The sequence below is a fragment of the Schistocerca nitens genome, chromosome 10 (genome assembly GCF_023898315.1).
Source record: "Schistocerca nitens isolate TAMUIC-IGC-003100 chromosome 10, iqSchNite1.1, whole genome shotgun sequence".
In the NCBI taxonomy this organism is placed as follows: Eukaryota; Metazoa; Arthropoda; class Insecta; order Orthoptera; family Acrididae; genus Schistocerca; species Schistocerca nitens.
The window spans coordinates 63,900,427-63,915,796 of NC_064623.1; the positions used below are offsets into that span (position 1 = coordinate 63,900,427).

Here is a 15,370-nt window from a genome sequence, read left to right on the forward strand (position 1 = left end):
CAAACCGATTTCTCATACACAAACAGCAGTTGGCCGGCGTTGCCTGGAGAAACGTTGTTGTGATGCCTCGTGTAGGGAGGAGAAATGCGTACCATCACGTTTCCGACTTTGATAAAGGTCGGATTGTAGCTTATCGCGATTGCGGTTTATCATATCGCGACATTGCTGCTCGCGTTGGTCGAGATCCAATGACTGTTAGCAGAATATGGAATCGGTGGGATCAGGAGGGTAATACGGAGCGCCGTGCTGGATCCCAACGGCCTCGTATAACTAGCGGTCGAGATGACAGGTATCCGCGTGGCTGAACGGATCGTGCAGCCACGTCTCGATCCCTGAGTCAACAGATGGGGACGTTTGCAAGACAACAATCATCTGCACGTACAGTTCGACGACGTTTGCAGCAGCATGGACTATCAGCTCGGAGACCGTGGCTGCGGTTACCCTTGACGCTGCATCACAGACAGGAGCGCCTGCGATGGTGTGCTCAACGACGAACCTGGGTGCACGAACGGTAAAACATCATTTTTTTCGGATGAATCCAGGTTCTGTTTACAGCATCACGATGGTCGCATCCGTGTTTGCTGACATCACGGTGAACACACATTGGAAGCGTGTATTCGTCATCGCCATACTGGCGTATCACCCGGCGTGATGGTATGGAGTGCCATTGGTTACACATTCAGGTCACCTCTTGTTCGCATTGACGGCACTTTGAACAGTGGACGTTACATTTCAGATGTATTACGACCCGTGGCTCTATTCATTCGACCCCTGCGAAACCCTACATTTCAGCAAGATAACGCACGACCGCATGCTGCAGGTCCTGTACGGGCCTTTCTGGATACAGAAAATGTTGGACTGCTGCCCTGGCCAACACATTCTCCAGATCCCTCACCAATTGAAAACGTCTGGTCAATGGTGGCCGAGCAACTGGCTCGTCACAATACGCCAGTCACTACTCTTGATGAACTGTGGTATCGTGTTGAAGCTGCATGGGCAGCTGTACCTGTACACGCGTTCCAAGCGCTGTTTGACTCAATGCCCAGGCGTATCAAGGCCGTTATTGCGGCCAGAGGTGGTTGTTCAGGGTACTGATTTCTCAGTATCTATGCACCCAAATTGCGTGAAAATGTAATCACATGTCAGTTCTAGTATAATATATTTGTCCAATGAATACCTGTTTATCATCTGCATTTCTTCTTTGTGTAGCAATTTTAATGGCCAGTAGTGTACTTCAGCAGCTGGACCAAGCTAATTCCAGGTTCTACTATCGATTAAATGTTTTGTGTGTAGTATTCCGGACAAGGAATAAGATGAGAGAGGAACAGATTTTTTTTTTAATAAGTGTACCGTCACACTTGTAAATCAGGCTACTTCACTTCCCTTTTGTGTGGCACTGGGATTAGACTGTACTATGATTTTATCATAACAGCCGGCTCTTCTCTGGTCTGTAGCTTCCTCTGTTGTTCCGCTCATGATTTCAATTAACCATCAACTAAACCCCTGAAAGAAGTTCGGTGTCAGCCACGACGGGAGAGCAGCCGACAGGCTTCTAGGGAGCGGAGAATTTGTCCGCTCTAGTAATCACCTTAATCAAATCGCATTGGTTATTATGCCATCGTCTCTGGCAGACCACTGACGGCTACAAGTTCAAGACGTGGAATATCTCGTACAGTGTCCCAAATGGAAATAAGCGTACGGCATTGTGGGCCGGGGGTCCACCCTTCGTGAGTGTTCGGCCGCCGAGGGCAAGTACTTATTGCATTCGACGCCACATTGGGCAACTTGCGCGTCGGAGATGGGGGAGGAAATGATGAGGACAACACAACACCCAGTCCCTGAGCGGAGAAAATCTCCTGCCCCAGCCGGGAATCGAACCCTGGCCCCTTGGCGTGGCATTGTGCAGTGCTGACCACTCAGCTAACGGGAGCGAGCACAGTGTCCTAGCTCCACCACAAGATGTACTCTTAATGAACTAGGGCTTCACAAGAATGAAACACTGGATGTCCTTCAATATTGGGCTGAAGGAAAGTCTCTACACGAAAAAAAAAAGGAAAGTAAGATTAGGACGCCCCCTCCCCGGCTTTCCGGATTGGGAAGGAGCGCCTGGTCCCCGGCACAAATCCGCCCGGCGGATCTGTGTCGAGGTCCGGTGAGCCGGCCAGTCTGTGGATGGCTTTTAGGCGGTTCTCCAACTGCCTCGGCGAATGCGGGCTGGTTCCCCTTATTCCGCCTCAGTTACACTATGTCGGCGATTGCTGCGCAAACAAGTTCTCCACGTACGCGTACACCACCATTACTCTACCACGCAAACATAGGGGCTATGGTGTGAGACGTTCCCTGGGGGGTCCACCGGGGGCCCAAACGCACAATAACCCTGGGTTCGGTGTGGGGCGGTGGAGGGGTGAAGTGGACTGCGGTAGTCGTCGTGGGTTTGTGGACCACTGCGGCTGCGGCGGGGACGGAGCCTCTCCGTCGTTTCAAGGTCCACGGTTAACATACAAGCGTACATACAAGATTGGGATGTCACCTTGAGACCACTGTCGATCTCTTCGATGACTCTTGACGGAAGCTGGGATGCGGTGGCGTCGGGCGTTACCTTGAGGTGTCCGTTGATCTCCTGGATGAGGCCGAAGCGGCTGGGCAGCTCCTCGGACAGGTCGTGCTCGTCGTCGGACAGGATGAAGGTGAGCGAGCCGTCGACGTGCGTGCACTGCCGGAACTTGTCCATGTCGGCCAGCGTGCGCACCACGCTCTCGCGGCCGTCCCCACACACCTGCCGAGCATACAGCGCGGGTCATAAAGCTGTTTGTTTGCCCGCATCTCGTGGTCGTGCGGTAGCGTTCTCGCTTCCCACGCCCGGGTTCCCGGGTTCGATTCCCGGCGGGGTCAGGGATTTGCTCTGCCTCGTGATGGCTGGGTGTTGTGTGATGTCCTTAGGTTAGTTAGGTTTAAGTAATTCTAAGTTCTAGGGGACTGATGACCATAGATGTTGTCCCATAGTGCTCAGAGCCATTTGAACCATAAAGCTGTTTGACCTTCAGGCTCAAAATTATGCAGTTGGTACAGGGTCCCAAACTGAAGGATGGAAGGAGGAAAGACTGGGGGTGTAACGTCCCCTCGACACTGAGGTCATTACAGACGTAGTACGAGCTGGGACTGTGTCAAGGATTGGGAAGGGCATCGGTCGTACCTTTTCCTTTAAAGGAACCATCCAACATTTGCCTGAGTTCATTTTCGGAAATCACGGACAACCTAAATCTGGATGGCCAGATGCGGATTTGAACCGTCGACCTCCCGAATGTAAGTCCAGTGTGCTCACTATTGCGTCACCTCGCTCGGTGATCCTAAATTGACTACTCTGAAAAAAGAAAGTAATGACTTTGATTTTATCCATACTGGATGAGAGGTCGTGGTTGTGAATGTCAATGTTAAAAAATATATCGGCTCAACAACTTGTTTATAGTGTAATACACTAATATTGACGGGTTTCGGAAGTCAAGCTTCCATCATCAGAATAATAAAAAGTAAAAGAACCTGTTAAAACTCACTAAAATGGAACATGCACCAGGCACAATGAAACTGATAAATAAATTAAAACATTTTAGAGTTTTTTTATATTTTGACGACTTTGTGGAGATGCACCTTGGAAGACACGGCTGCAACAAGGGAAGCAGCCACGATGTTTTTATTTTATTATCAATTTTATTGTGCCTGGTGCATGTTCCATTTGAGCGAGTTTTAACGGGTTCTTTTACTTTTTATTATTCTGATGATGGAAGCTTGACTTTCGAAACGCGTCAGTCTTAGTGTTTTACACTATAAACAAGTGGTTGAGCCGATATATTTTTTAACATTAACAAAGTAATGGTTGGTTTGATGGAATGTTTGGGTCGAGCAAAAGCAAGATTCGCTATAAATTATACAATCGATTTTTGTCCAAATTTTCATAGCCAATGAACAGTGGGAAATGGACAAATAGGGCATCGGACTAACGAGCGTGAAGTCTAATTGTTTAAAAGTAATCAAGGTAACTAACAGAAAATTTATTAGTGATTTGAGGGAAATTTTTGTCCACATTTTCATAGCCACACGAAGAGTGGGAAGTGGACAAACATGATATCCAGCTGATGCACCTGAAGTGTAATTTTTTAAAAAAATATTTCATTGCTTTAAAGTAAACATGAGAAATAAGAAAAAACTATTAGTTAGTTGAGGAAAAATTAGACAATGGATTTTTGCACGACCTTCGTAGCTAAACGAAGAGCGGGAGATGAGAAAATGGGTATCTAACTGACCACCGTGGGTCAGTTCTGCAAAAAAAGTTTTTTATTTCAGAGTAATTAGGGTAATTAAAAAATTTAATTACTGATTTGAGGGGAAATTTTTTCCCAGTGAAGAATGGCAAATGCGCAAATGTGGTATCAACTTCACCAGTGTGGGGTCTAGTTGTCGCAAAAACATATTTAATTCGTTCAAAGTAATGAGGGTAATTAAGAAAACCTTAATTAGTGATTTTAGGGAAAACTGAATTAATTCGCGAGCAGATACTGCTAGCTATGTAAATGAAGTGTCAAGCCGGCGGGAGTCGCCGTGCGGTTCTAGGCGCTACAGTCTGGAGCCCAGAAACCGCTACGGTCGCAGGTTCGAATCCTGCCTCGGGCATGGATGTGTGTGATGTCTTTAGGTTAGTTAGGTTTAATTTGTTCTAAGTTCTAGGCGACTGATGACCTCAGAAATTAAGTCGCATAGTGCTCAGAGCCATTTGAACCATTTTTTTGAAGTGTCAAAATGATCATCTCTTCAACGCGTAGCAATTTTGCCCATACAGTGATACATTCCACCGATATTTACCTCTCAAAATGGTTTCATTCCTATAAAGTACTGAGGTTAGGGTATTCTGAGGCCAGGATGTTTCGAGAACAAAACGCAAATGAGAAGTCAATAAATTCATTTTATTGAGATCTGGCTGTTTCAGGCACGAAAAGTTTCATTGGTGTGATATTAATCTGTCAATCGACAACTAAATTCCGGACATTTCGAGAACAGAAGTCTCTAGCTATGCAAGTAACGTATCAAAAAGATCATGCTTTGCGAAAAAAACTTGAAAATAAAGAAGAATTTTGAAGAAAATTGTAAATCGTTTTGTGAACTGATTTGTCTACAAGAGAGAACTGAAATAAATTTCAGAAACTTTTTACATTCATTTTGACATTAGTTGAAATCCTGTACAACAAATGAGGTGCCGACTGAGAATTTTAAGTTTAATGTTTAACTTAGAATCTCGGAACCTTAAAGAGTTCTAGAGGATGATTGCTTAATGTGCTATGTAGACCGTGCAGTCCACTGTTGTGTCGCCTAGACATATTTCTGTCTTCTGTGCCCGAAAACGTAAGAAAGTCCATACAATTTTTCAGTCTACAATATTTTTCAATAGAGAATTCTTCAAATATGAGGAGAGAGAATGCGCGTCCCTAATCTCTACATCAACTGTTGTGGATGATCTCAAGCATTATTCAAAGGAGCCTCAATCCTTTTTGTTTCTTAATCTGACACCAATCATTTCACAAAAAATTTGACCAATGTTTTTGAAAAGTTTTTTAAATTTACAGCCGCAAACAAATTACACATTATTATTAACAAAGACAAAAGAGAAGAGCTCACATGGCAAAACCAGTTTCAAGTAAAAGAGGAAAAGCTGCAAGATGATAGGAGCATATACAGCGTCTTTACAAGGGAGGTGAATTTCAAGGCAATGTTATAGAAATGTAAGAAGACGTACATGAAGAGGAGATAGGAGACATGATACTGCGAGAATAATTTGACGGAGCACTGAAAGACCTCAGTCCAAATAAGTCCCTGGGAGTAGAAGACATTTCGTCAGAACTATTGTTAGCCTAGGGAGAGTCAGCCATAACGAAACTCCTTCATTTTGTGTGCAAGATGTACGAGGCAGGGAAAAACCCTCAGACTTCAAGAAGAATCTAATAACTGCAATTCCACAGAAAGCAGGTGCTGGCAAGTGTGAGAGTTACAAACTGTCAGTTACATAAGTTACCACTGCCAAATACTAACACGAATTGTTTACAGGAGAATGGAAAAGCTGGTAGAAGCTGACCTCGGGGAAGACTAAATTGGGTTCACGAGAAATGTCGGATCACGCGAGGAAATACTGATCCTATGACTTATGCTAGAAGATAGGTTAAGGAAAGGCAAAACTATTTGTAGGATTTTTAGAATTAGAGAAAGCTTTTAAGAATGATGACTGCAATACGCTCTTTGAAATTCTGGAGCAGCAATCGTAAAATATAGGGAGCGAAAGGTTATTTACCAGTGGGACAGAGACCAGATTCCGTATATAAGAGTCGACGGGCATGAAAGGAAGGAAGTGGTTTAAAAGCATTGAGCAAGCATTACAGGAAGCAAAAGAAAATTTTCGACTAGGAATTAAAGTCCAGGGAGAAGATATTAGCACTTCGGGGTTTGCCGATGATATTGTACACTCCTGGAAATGGAAAAAAGAACACATTGACACCGGTGTGTCAGACCCACCATACTTGCTCCGGACACTGCGAGAGGGCTGTACAAGCAATGATCACACGCACGGCACAGCGGACACACCAGGACCCGCGGTGTTGGCCGTCGAATGGCGCTAGCTGCGCAGCATTTGTGCACCGCCGCCGTCATTGTCAGCCAGTTTGCCGTGGCATACGGAGCTCCATCGCAGTCTTTAACACTGGTAGCATGCCGCGACAGCGTGGACGTGAACCGTTTGTGCAGTTGACGGACTTTGAGCGAGGGCGTATAGTGGGCATGCGGGAGGCCGGGTGGACGTACCGCCGAATTGCTCAACACGTGGGGCGTGAGGTCTTCACAGTACATCGATGTTGTCGCCAGTGGTCGGCGGAAGGTGCACGTGCCCGTCGACCTGGGACCGGACCGCAGCGACGCACGAATGCACGCCAAGACCGTAGGATCCTACGCAGTGCCGTAGGGGACCGCACCGCCACTTCCCAGCAAATTAGGGACACTGTTGCTCCTGGGGTATCGGCGAGGACCATTCGCAACCGTCTCCATGAAGCTGGGCTACGGTCCCGCACACCGTTAGGCCGTCTTCCGCTCACGCCCCAACATCGTGCAGCCCGCCTCCAGTGGTGTCGCGACAGGCGTGAATGGAGGGACGAATGGAGACGTGTCGTCTTCAGCGATGAGAGTCGCTTCTACCTTGGTGCCAATGATGGTCGTATGCGTGTTTGGCGCCGTGCAGGTGAGCGCCACAATCAGGACTGCATACGACCGAGGCACACAGGGCCAACACCCGGCATCATGGTGTGGGGAGCGATCTCCTACACTGGCCGTACACCACTGGTGATCGTCGAGGGGACACTGAATAGTGCACGGTACATCCAAACCGTCATCGAACCCATCGTTCTACCATTCCTAGACCGGCAAGGGAACTTGCTGTTCCAACAGGACAATGCACGTCCGCATGTATCCCGTGCCACCCAACGTGCTCTAGAAGGTGTAAGTCAACTACCCTGGCCAGCAAGATCTCCGGATCTGTCCCCCATTGAGCATGTTTGGGACTGGATGAAGCGTCGTCTCACGCGGTCTGCACGTCCAGCACGAACGCTGGTCCAACTGAGGCGCCAGGTGGAAATGGCATGGCAAGCCGTTCCACAGGACTACATCCAGCATCTCTACGATCGTCTCCATGGGAGAATAGCAGCCTGCATTGCTGCGAAAGGTGGATATACACTGTACTAGTGCCGACATTGTGCATGCTCTGTTGCCTGTGTCTATGTGCCTGTGGTTCTGTCAGTGTGATCATGTGATGTATCTGACCCCAGGAATGTGTCAATAAAGTTTCCCCTTCCTGGGACAATGAATTCACGGTGTTCTTATTTCAATTTCCAGGAGTGTATTTCTGTCAGAGACAGCAAACGGCTTGGAACAGTAGTTTATCGAAATAGACTATGTCTTGAAAGGTGGACATATGATGAACATTAACAAAAGTAATGCAAGGTCGATGGAATGTTGTCGAAATAAATAAGGCGATGCTAAGATAGTAGATGAGTTTTGCTATTTGGGCAGAAAGATAACTGATGATGACCAAAATAGAGAGGATATAAAATGTAGACTGACAATGGCTAGAAAAGCTTTTCTGAAGAAGAGAAATTTGTTAACACTGAATATAGATTAAAGCATTAGAAATTCTTTTTCTGGAGGTATTTGTCTGGAATGTAGCCATGCATAGAAGTGAATTGTTGAGGGTAAACAGTTAAGACAAGGAGAGAAAGGAAGCTTTTGAATGTTTGTGCTACAGAAGAGTGCTGAAGATTGGATGGGTAGATCATGTAACTGAAGTATAGGTACCGAACAGAAATGGGGAGCAAAGAAATTTGTGGTATAACTAGATGAAAAGAATGGATCGATTGATAGGACACATTCAGAGACATCAAGGCATCATCAGTGTAACGCTGGAGACAAGCGGGGGGAGTAGAAATAGTAGAGGGAAACCAAGAGTTGAATACGGTAAGCAGGTTCAGAAGGATGTAAGTTGCAGTAGTTATTCGGAGATGAAGAGGCTTGCACAAAATAGAGTAGCGTGGAGTTCCATCAAACCAGTCTTCGCACTGAAGACCACAACAACAACAGCCTGCCGGAGCGGCCTTGCGGTTCTAGGCGCTACAGTCTGGAACCGCGTGACCGCTACGGTCGCAGGTTCGAATCCTGCCTCGGGCATGGATGTGTGTGATGTTCATAGGTTAGTTAGGTTTAAGTAGTTCTAAGTTCTAGGGGACTGATGACCACAGCAGTTAAGTCCCATAGTGCTCAGAGCCATTTGAGCCATTTTTGAACAACAACAACAACAGTAACAACGTATAAGGGATCCGTGATCCCACGAACACAGATATTAGTATCCGGCACCGAGGTCGATAGCAGACAGGAGTCGATTGTCGAGCGCTGCATGAGGCAGTGAGATGAGTGTCGAGTGAAAGCAGTACTGGGAAGGCGGGCAAGAATGGCGGTCGATCTGAGTACGGTGTCAACTGCGGATGTGCCGAGTGAGGAGTAAACTGTAAATTCACCGGGATGTGACAAATGAGCGCGTCCCCTTATCCTCGTGGGGCTGACTCTCATCAGTACCGATTCGCGAGTGATATAAGACCAAAAGTACCAAGTGACGAATTAAGTGTTTCGCGTCAACCAAGGATTGTAATGAGGATTATTGTGAATGTTAACCAAAATCATTGCGTGTGACGAAGTACTTAAAACCAGCAACCAATTAAAGATATAACCGTAGCCAAACGTGTAAGGCGAAGGTAGCAACTGCCTCAGAATTTGTGTTTTAATAGAACATACAATACATAGCAGTTTATACATCGCAACCTTTGTGGTGTTTAATAACAGAAAAACTTTAAATCATCAATTATTCCGTCTCAGAACAGCCGCACTCTGTTGAAAGACCCCAGAAACCACAACAGAAAAACGGAGGGCCTTTCATCCATTATGTGCCGCAGGGGAGTGTCGTAGGACCGTTGCTGTTCACAATATACATAAATGACCTTGTGGATGACATCGGAAGATCACTGAGGCTTTTTGCGGATGATGCTGTGGTATATCGAGAGGTTGTAACAGTGGAAAATTGTACTGAAATGCTGGAGGATCTGCAGCGAATTGACGCATGGTGCAGGGAATGGCAATTGAATCTCAATGTAGACAAGTGTAATGTGCTGCGAATACATAAAAAGAAAGATCCCTTATCATTTAGCTACAATATAGCAGGTCAGCAACTCAAAGCAGTTAATTCCATAAATTATCTGGGAGTAGGCATTAGGAGTGATTTAAAATGGAATGATCATATAAAGTTGATCGTCGGTAAAGCAGATGCCAGACTGAGATTCATTGGAAGAATCCTAAGGAAATGCAATCCGAAAACAAGAGAAGTAGGTTACAGTACACTTGTTCGCCCACTGCTTGAATACTGCTCAGCAGTGTGGGATCCGTACCAGATAGGGTTGATAGAAGAGATAGAGAAGATCCAACGGAGAGTAGCGCGCTTCGTTACAGGATCATTTAGTAATCGCGAAAGCGTTACGGAGATGATAGATAAACTACAGTGGAAGACTCTGCAGGAGAGACACTCAGTAGCTCGGTGCGGGCTTTTGTTGAAGTTTCGAGAACATAGCTTCACCGAAGAGTCCAGCAGTATATTGCTCCCTCCTACGTATATCTCGCGAAGAGACCATGAGGATAAAATCAGAGAGATTAGAGCCTACACAGAGGCATACCGACAATCCTTCTTTCCACGAACAATACGAGACTGGAATAGAAGGGAGAAGCGATAGAGGTACTCTAGGTACCCTCCGCCACACACCGTCGGGTGGCTTGCGGAGTGTGGATGTAGATGTAGATGTAGATGTACATGGTCGTATATTCATGATAATTAACTGTTTGGCGGCTTCGGTTAATCACACAAAACCCAATAAGGGATATCACGGGGTGTTTCAAAAAAGCTCGCAGCGTTAGTTTAAAGTCCACAGCCTGAAACAAGATTTTGAGAACGGAAGGAGGAAAAGTAGGGAGAAGAGCTGGCCTCCCACAGAGAGGCGTAGGAGCAAGAGTAGTCTGGTAAGGCTGGATGGGAGCTTCAAATGGCTCTGAGCACTATGGAACTTAAGATCTCAGGTCACCAGTCCCCTAGAACTTAGAACTACTTAAACCTAACTAACCTATCACACACATCCATGCCAGAGGCAGGATTCGAACCTGAGACCGTAGCAGTCGCGCGGTTCCGGACTGAAGTGCCTAGAACCGCTCGGCCACCGCGGCCGGCGATGGGGAGGTCCAAAGCTGTTTCACAGAGGAAGACCGCACTGCAGTTCCTTCTCTAAATCCTCGCACAAACGAAAAAATGGCTGACATCGAAATAAGTGTCCAAGGAATAGAAAAGCAACTGGAATCACTCAACAGAGGAAAGTCCACTGGACCTGACGGGATACCAATTCGATTCTACACAGAGTACGCGAAAGAACTTGCCCCCCTTCTAACAGCCGTGTACCGCAAGTCTCTAGAGGAACGGAGGGTTCCAAATGATTGGAAAAGAGCACAGGTAGTTCCAGTCTTCAAGAAGGGTCGTCGAGCAGATGCGCAAAACTATAGACCTATATCTCTGACGTCGATCTGTTGTAGAATTTTAGAACATGTTTTTTGCTCGCGTATCATGTCGTTTTTGGAAACCCAGAATCTACTATGGATTCCGGAAACAGCGATCGTGTGAGACCCAACTCGCTTTATTTGTTCATGAGACCCAGAAAATATTAGATACAAGTTCCCAGGTAGATGCTATTTTTCTTGACTTCCGGAAGGCGTTCGATACAGTTCCGCACTGTCGCCTGATACACAAAGTAAGAGCCTACGGAATATCAGACCAGCTGTGTGGCTGGATTGAAGAGTTTTTAGCAAACAGAACACAGCATGTTGTTATCAATGGAGAGACGTCTACAGACGTTAAACTAACCTCTGGCGTGCCACAGGGGAGTGTTATGGGACCATTGCTTTTCACAATATATATAAATGACCTAGTAGATAGTGTCGGAAGTTCCATGTGGCTTTTCGCGGATGATGCTGTAGTATACAGAGAAGTTGCAGCATTAGAAAATTGTAGCGAAATGCAGGAAGATCTGCAGCGGATAGGCACTTGGTACAGGGAATGGCAACTGTCCCTTAACATAGACAAATGTAATGTACTGCGAATACATAGAAAGAAGGATCCTTTATTGTATGATTATATGATAGCGGAACAAACACTGGTAGCAGTTACTTCTGTAAAATATCTGGGAGTATGCGTACGGAACGATTTGAAGTGGAATGATCATATAAAATTAATTGTTGGCAAGGCGGGTACGAGGTTGAGATTCATTGGGAGAGTGCTTAGAAAATGTAGTCCATCAACAAAGGAGGTGGCTTACAAAACACTCGTTCGACCTATACTTGAGTATTGCTCATCAGTGTGGGATCCGTACCAGATCCGGTTGACGGAGGAGATAGAGAAGATCCAAAGAAGAGCGGCGCGTTTCGTTACAGGGTTATTTGGTAACCGTGATAGCGTTACGGAGATGTTTAATAAACTCAAGTGGCAGACTCTGCAAGAGAGGCGCTCTGCATCGCGGTGTAGCTTGCTCGCCAGGTTTCGAGAGGGTGCGTTTCTGGATGAGGTATCGAATATATTGCTTCCCCCTACTTATACCTCCCGAGGAGATCACGAATGTAAAATTAGAGAGATTAGAGCGCGCACGGAGGCTTTCAGACAGTCGTTCTTCCCGCGAACCATACGCGACTGGAACAGGAAAGGGAGGTAATGACAGTGGCACGTAAAGTGCCCTCCGCCACACACCGTTGGGTGGCTTGCGGAGTATGAATGTAGATGTAGATGTAGATTTCGTGGTCGGGTATGGGGAGATGGTACGATCTCGTCGGGCTAGCTAGTGGACATGTGAATCGTTGGGGCGACGTGTCAGCATAAGAGCGGCAGAGTCCGAGAGCTGTTTGTCGCGAATGGAGTGATGCGTGTCTAGATTGGCAGATAGGATGGTCAGCTCCTCTGTGGGAGGATCGGGCAGTGTACAGAGAAGGGCTACTCGCCTTGCGACAGCGGCCGCGGCAGGGCACGCAGACGGCGTAGCCGCTGGGCGCGCCCACCATCTGGTGGTCCTCGGGGCACTCCAGCCGGCAGCGGCCCTGGAACGGGATCCACGTGATGCCCGGCACCTTGTTGCCGCCCGGAGGCAGCGGCTCGCGCCGGCACTGCTCCTCAGACACGCAGCGCCGCCCGATGAACTCGAAGCGCAGCTCCCTGTGACCACACCAGGCTGTCTTCATCATCCTCATCATCATACGATACATGCTTAAGGCTGTGCTTCATAGTTTTGACAAAATACGCTTTTGTATAGAGTCGTGGGATAGTGGTACACAGATGGCGTAGGTGTGTTGTGAGCGCATCGGACTTCTCCTGTGCCAGTTGCAGGTGTATAGGAGACCTTATGAGGAGGGTTGACCGAGTGATTTGTGTAACATGCCTCGTCGTTAAGAGTTGACCCCATTTGGAGTGCAGTGGTTGGTGTCTGAAGGATCGGAATTTCGATTTTTGGAAGTGGTGTAGGAATAAGGCTTCATCCTTTCAACCGCGTGTGTTACGGTGCTCGGATTGTTTTCCAAGTCCGTATCGATCCTAGTGCTGAGTTTTCACTCAGATGGCGCTTTGGCGTTAGGCGGTTGTTTCCGTGTGTGATCGCTGGCCGGGGCTTAGCTGGAAGCGTGTGAGGAGGTGAGAGGTGACTGCCTTGGCGTGAAGACAGTTCGGCTCGGCTGGGGTTGTTTGCGTCTGGACGCCGAGTGGGGCCCGATGGGAAGACCGGACCGTGACTTTACGGTTAATAGTGTGTGGACAGCGGCGTGGTGTGACGTTTAACTTGATTCGCAAGGGGAGCAAAATCTCGCCTGTTGTAGTTTGTCGAGCCTGACTTTGAAATACACTCCTGGAAATGGAAAAAAGAACACAATGACACCGGTGTGTCAGACCCACCATACTTGCTCCGGACACTGCGAGAGGGCTGTACAAGCAATGATCACACGCACGGCACAGCGGACACACCAGGACCCGCGGTGTTGGCCGTCGAATGGCGCTAGCTGCGCAGCATTTGTGCACCGCCGCCGTCAGTGTCAGCCAGTTTGCCGTGGCATACGGAGCTCCATCGCAGTCTTTAACACTGGTAGCATGCCGCGACAGCGTGGACGTGAACCGTATGTGCAGTTGACGGACTTTGAGCGAGGGCGTATAGTGGGCATGCGGGAGGCCGGGTGGACGTACCGCCGAATTGCTCAACACGTGGGGCGTGAGGTCTCCACAGTACATCGATGTTGTCGCCAGTGGTCGGCGGAAGGTGCACGTGCCCGTCGACCTGGGAGCGGACCGCAGCGACGCACGGATGCACGCCAAGACCGTAGGATCCTACGCAGTGCCGTAGGGGACCGCACCGCCACTTCCCAGCAAATTAGGGACACTGTTGCTCCTGGGGTATCGGCGAGGACCATTCGCAACCGTCTCCATGAAGCTGGGCTACGGTCCCGCACACCGTTAGGCCATCTTCCGCTCACGCCCCAACATCGTGCAGCCCGCATCCAGTGGTGTCGCGACAGGCGTGAATGGAGGGACGAATGGAGACGTGTCGTCTTCAGCGATGAGAGTCGCTTCTGCCTTGGTGCCAATGATGGTCGTATGCGTGTTTGGCGCCGTGCAGGTGAGCGCCACAATCAGGACTGCATACGACCGAGGCACACAGGGCCAACACCCGGCATCATGGTGTGGGGAGCGATCTCCTACACTGGCCGTACACCACTGGTGATCGTCGAGGGGACACTGAATAGTGCACGGTACATCCAAACCGTCATCGAACCCATCGTTCTACCATTCCTAGACCGGCAAGGGAACTTGCTGTTCCAACAGGACAATGCACGTCCGCATGTATCCCGTGCCACCCAACGTGCTCTAGAAGGTGTACGTCAACTACCCTGGCCAGCAAGATCTCCGGATCTGTCCCCCATTGAGCATGTTTGGGACTGGATGAAGCGTCGTCTCACGCGGTCTGCACGTCCAGCACGAACGCTGGTCCAACTGAGGCGCCAGGTGGAAATGGCATGGCAAGCCGTTCCACAGGACTACATCCAGCATCTCTACGATCGTCTCCATGGGAGAATAGCAGCCTGCATTGCTGCGAAAGGTGGATATACACTGTACTAGTGCCGACATTGTGCATGCTCTGTTGCCTGTGTCTATGTGCCTGTGGTTCTGTCAGTGTGATCATGTGATGTATCTGACCCCAGGAATGTGTCAATAAAGTTTCCCCTTCCTGGGACAATGAATTCACGGTGTTCTTATTTCAATTTCCAGGAGTGTATGTGCGGCGCGGTGTCATTTCGTCCTCCTGTCTCTCCATGGCTGGGATTTGATATCCTCGTTTACCGTCCCATGGATGTGTATCGATGGGCTACGCTGCTCTCCGTACTCTACTAGACGCTGGTGATTGAAGTGCGTCGTTCAGCGGCACGTTAGTCAGGATGCTTTGTGTCTGATCTTCAAGTGCGTAGTCTTCGAGTGGCACTCCTTAGAGTTTGCATTGCGCAGTTAGATTGGAGTTTATTTTGTCTTGAGGTGCTTCCGCTTTCCGTCAACGAAGGTTAAGCTTGATTTGGCACCTCAGCAGGCGGGTCGGAGCCACCTTCGCGACTAAACGGAAGCCTTTGGACTGAGACGTCTTGTGTTTTGCATATTGTTCATAAATTGTTGTTTTGGTATTAAGTTGGCTAA

General features: G+C 48.1%; 1 protein-coding gene across 1 annotated transcript in view; it reads right to left on the minus strand.

Moving 5' to 3' along the window:
• LOC126209871 (insulin receptor-related protein-like) overlaps positions 1–15,370 on the minus strand; it is a 190,574-nt gene that overhangs the window by 131,236 nt on the left and 43,968 nt on the right. The window contains exons 4-5 of the mRNA XM_049938996.1: positions 12,649–12,859; positions 2,600–2,776 (exon numbers count right to left, since the gene is read on the minus strand). Of these exons, the coding sequence (XP_049794953.1) occupies positions 2,600–2,776; positions 12,649–12,859 (388 nt within the window). The remainder of the gene's footprint in view (positions 1–2,599; positions 2,777–12,648; positions 12,860–15,370) is intronic.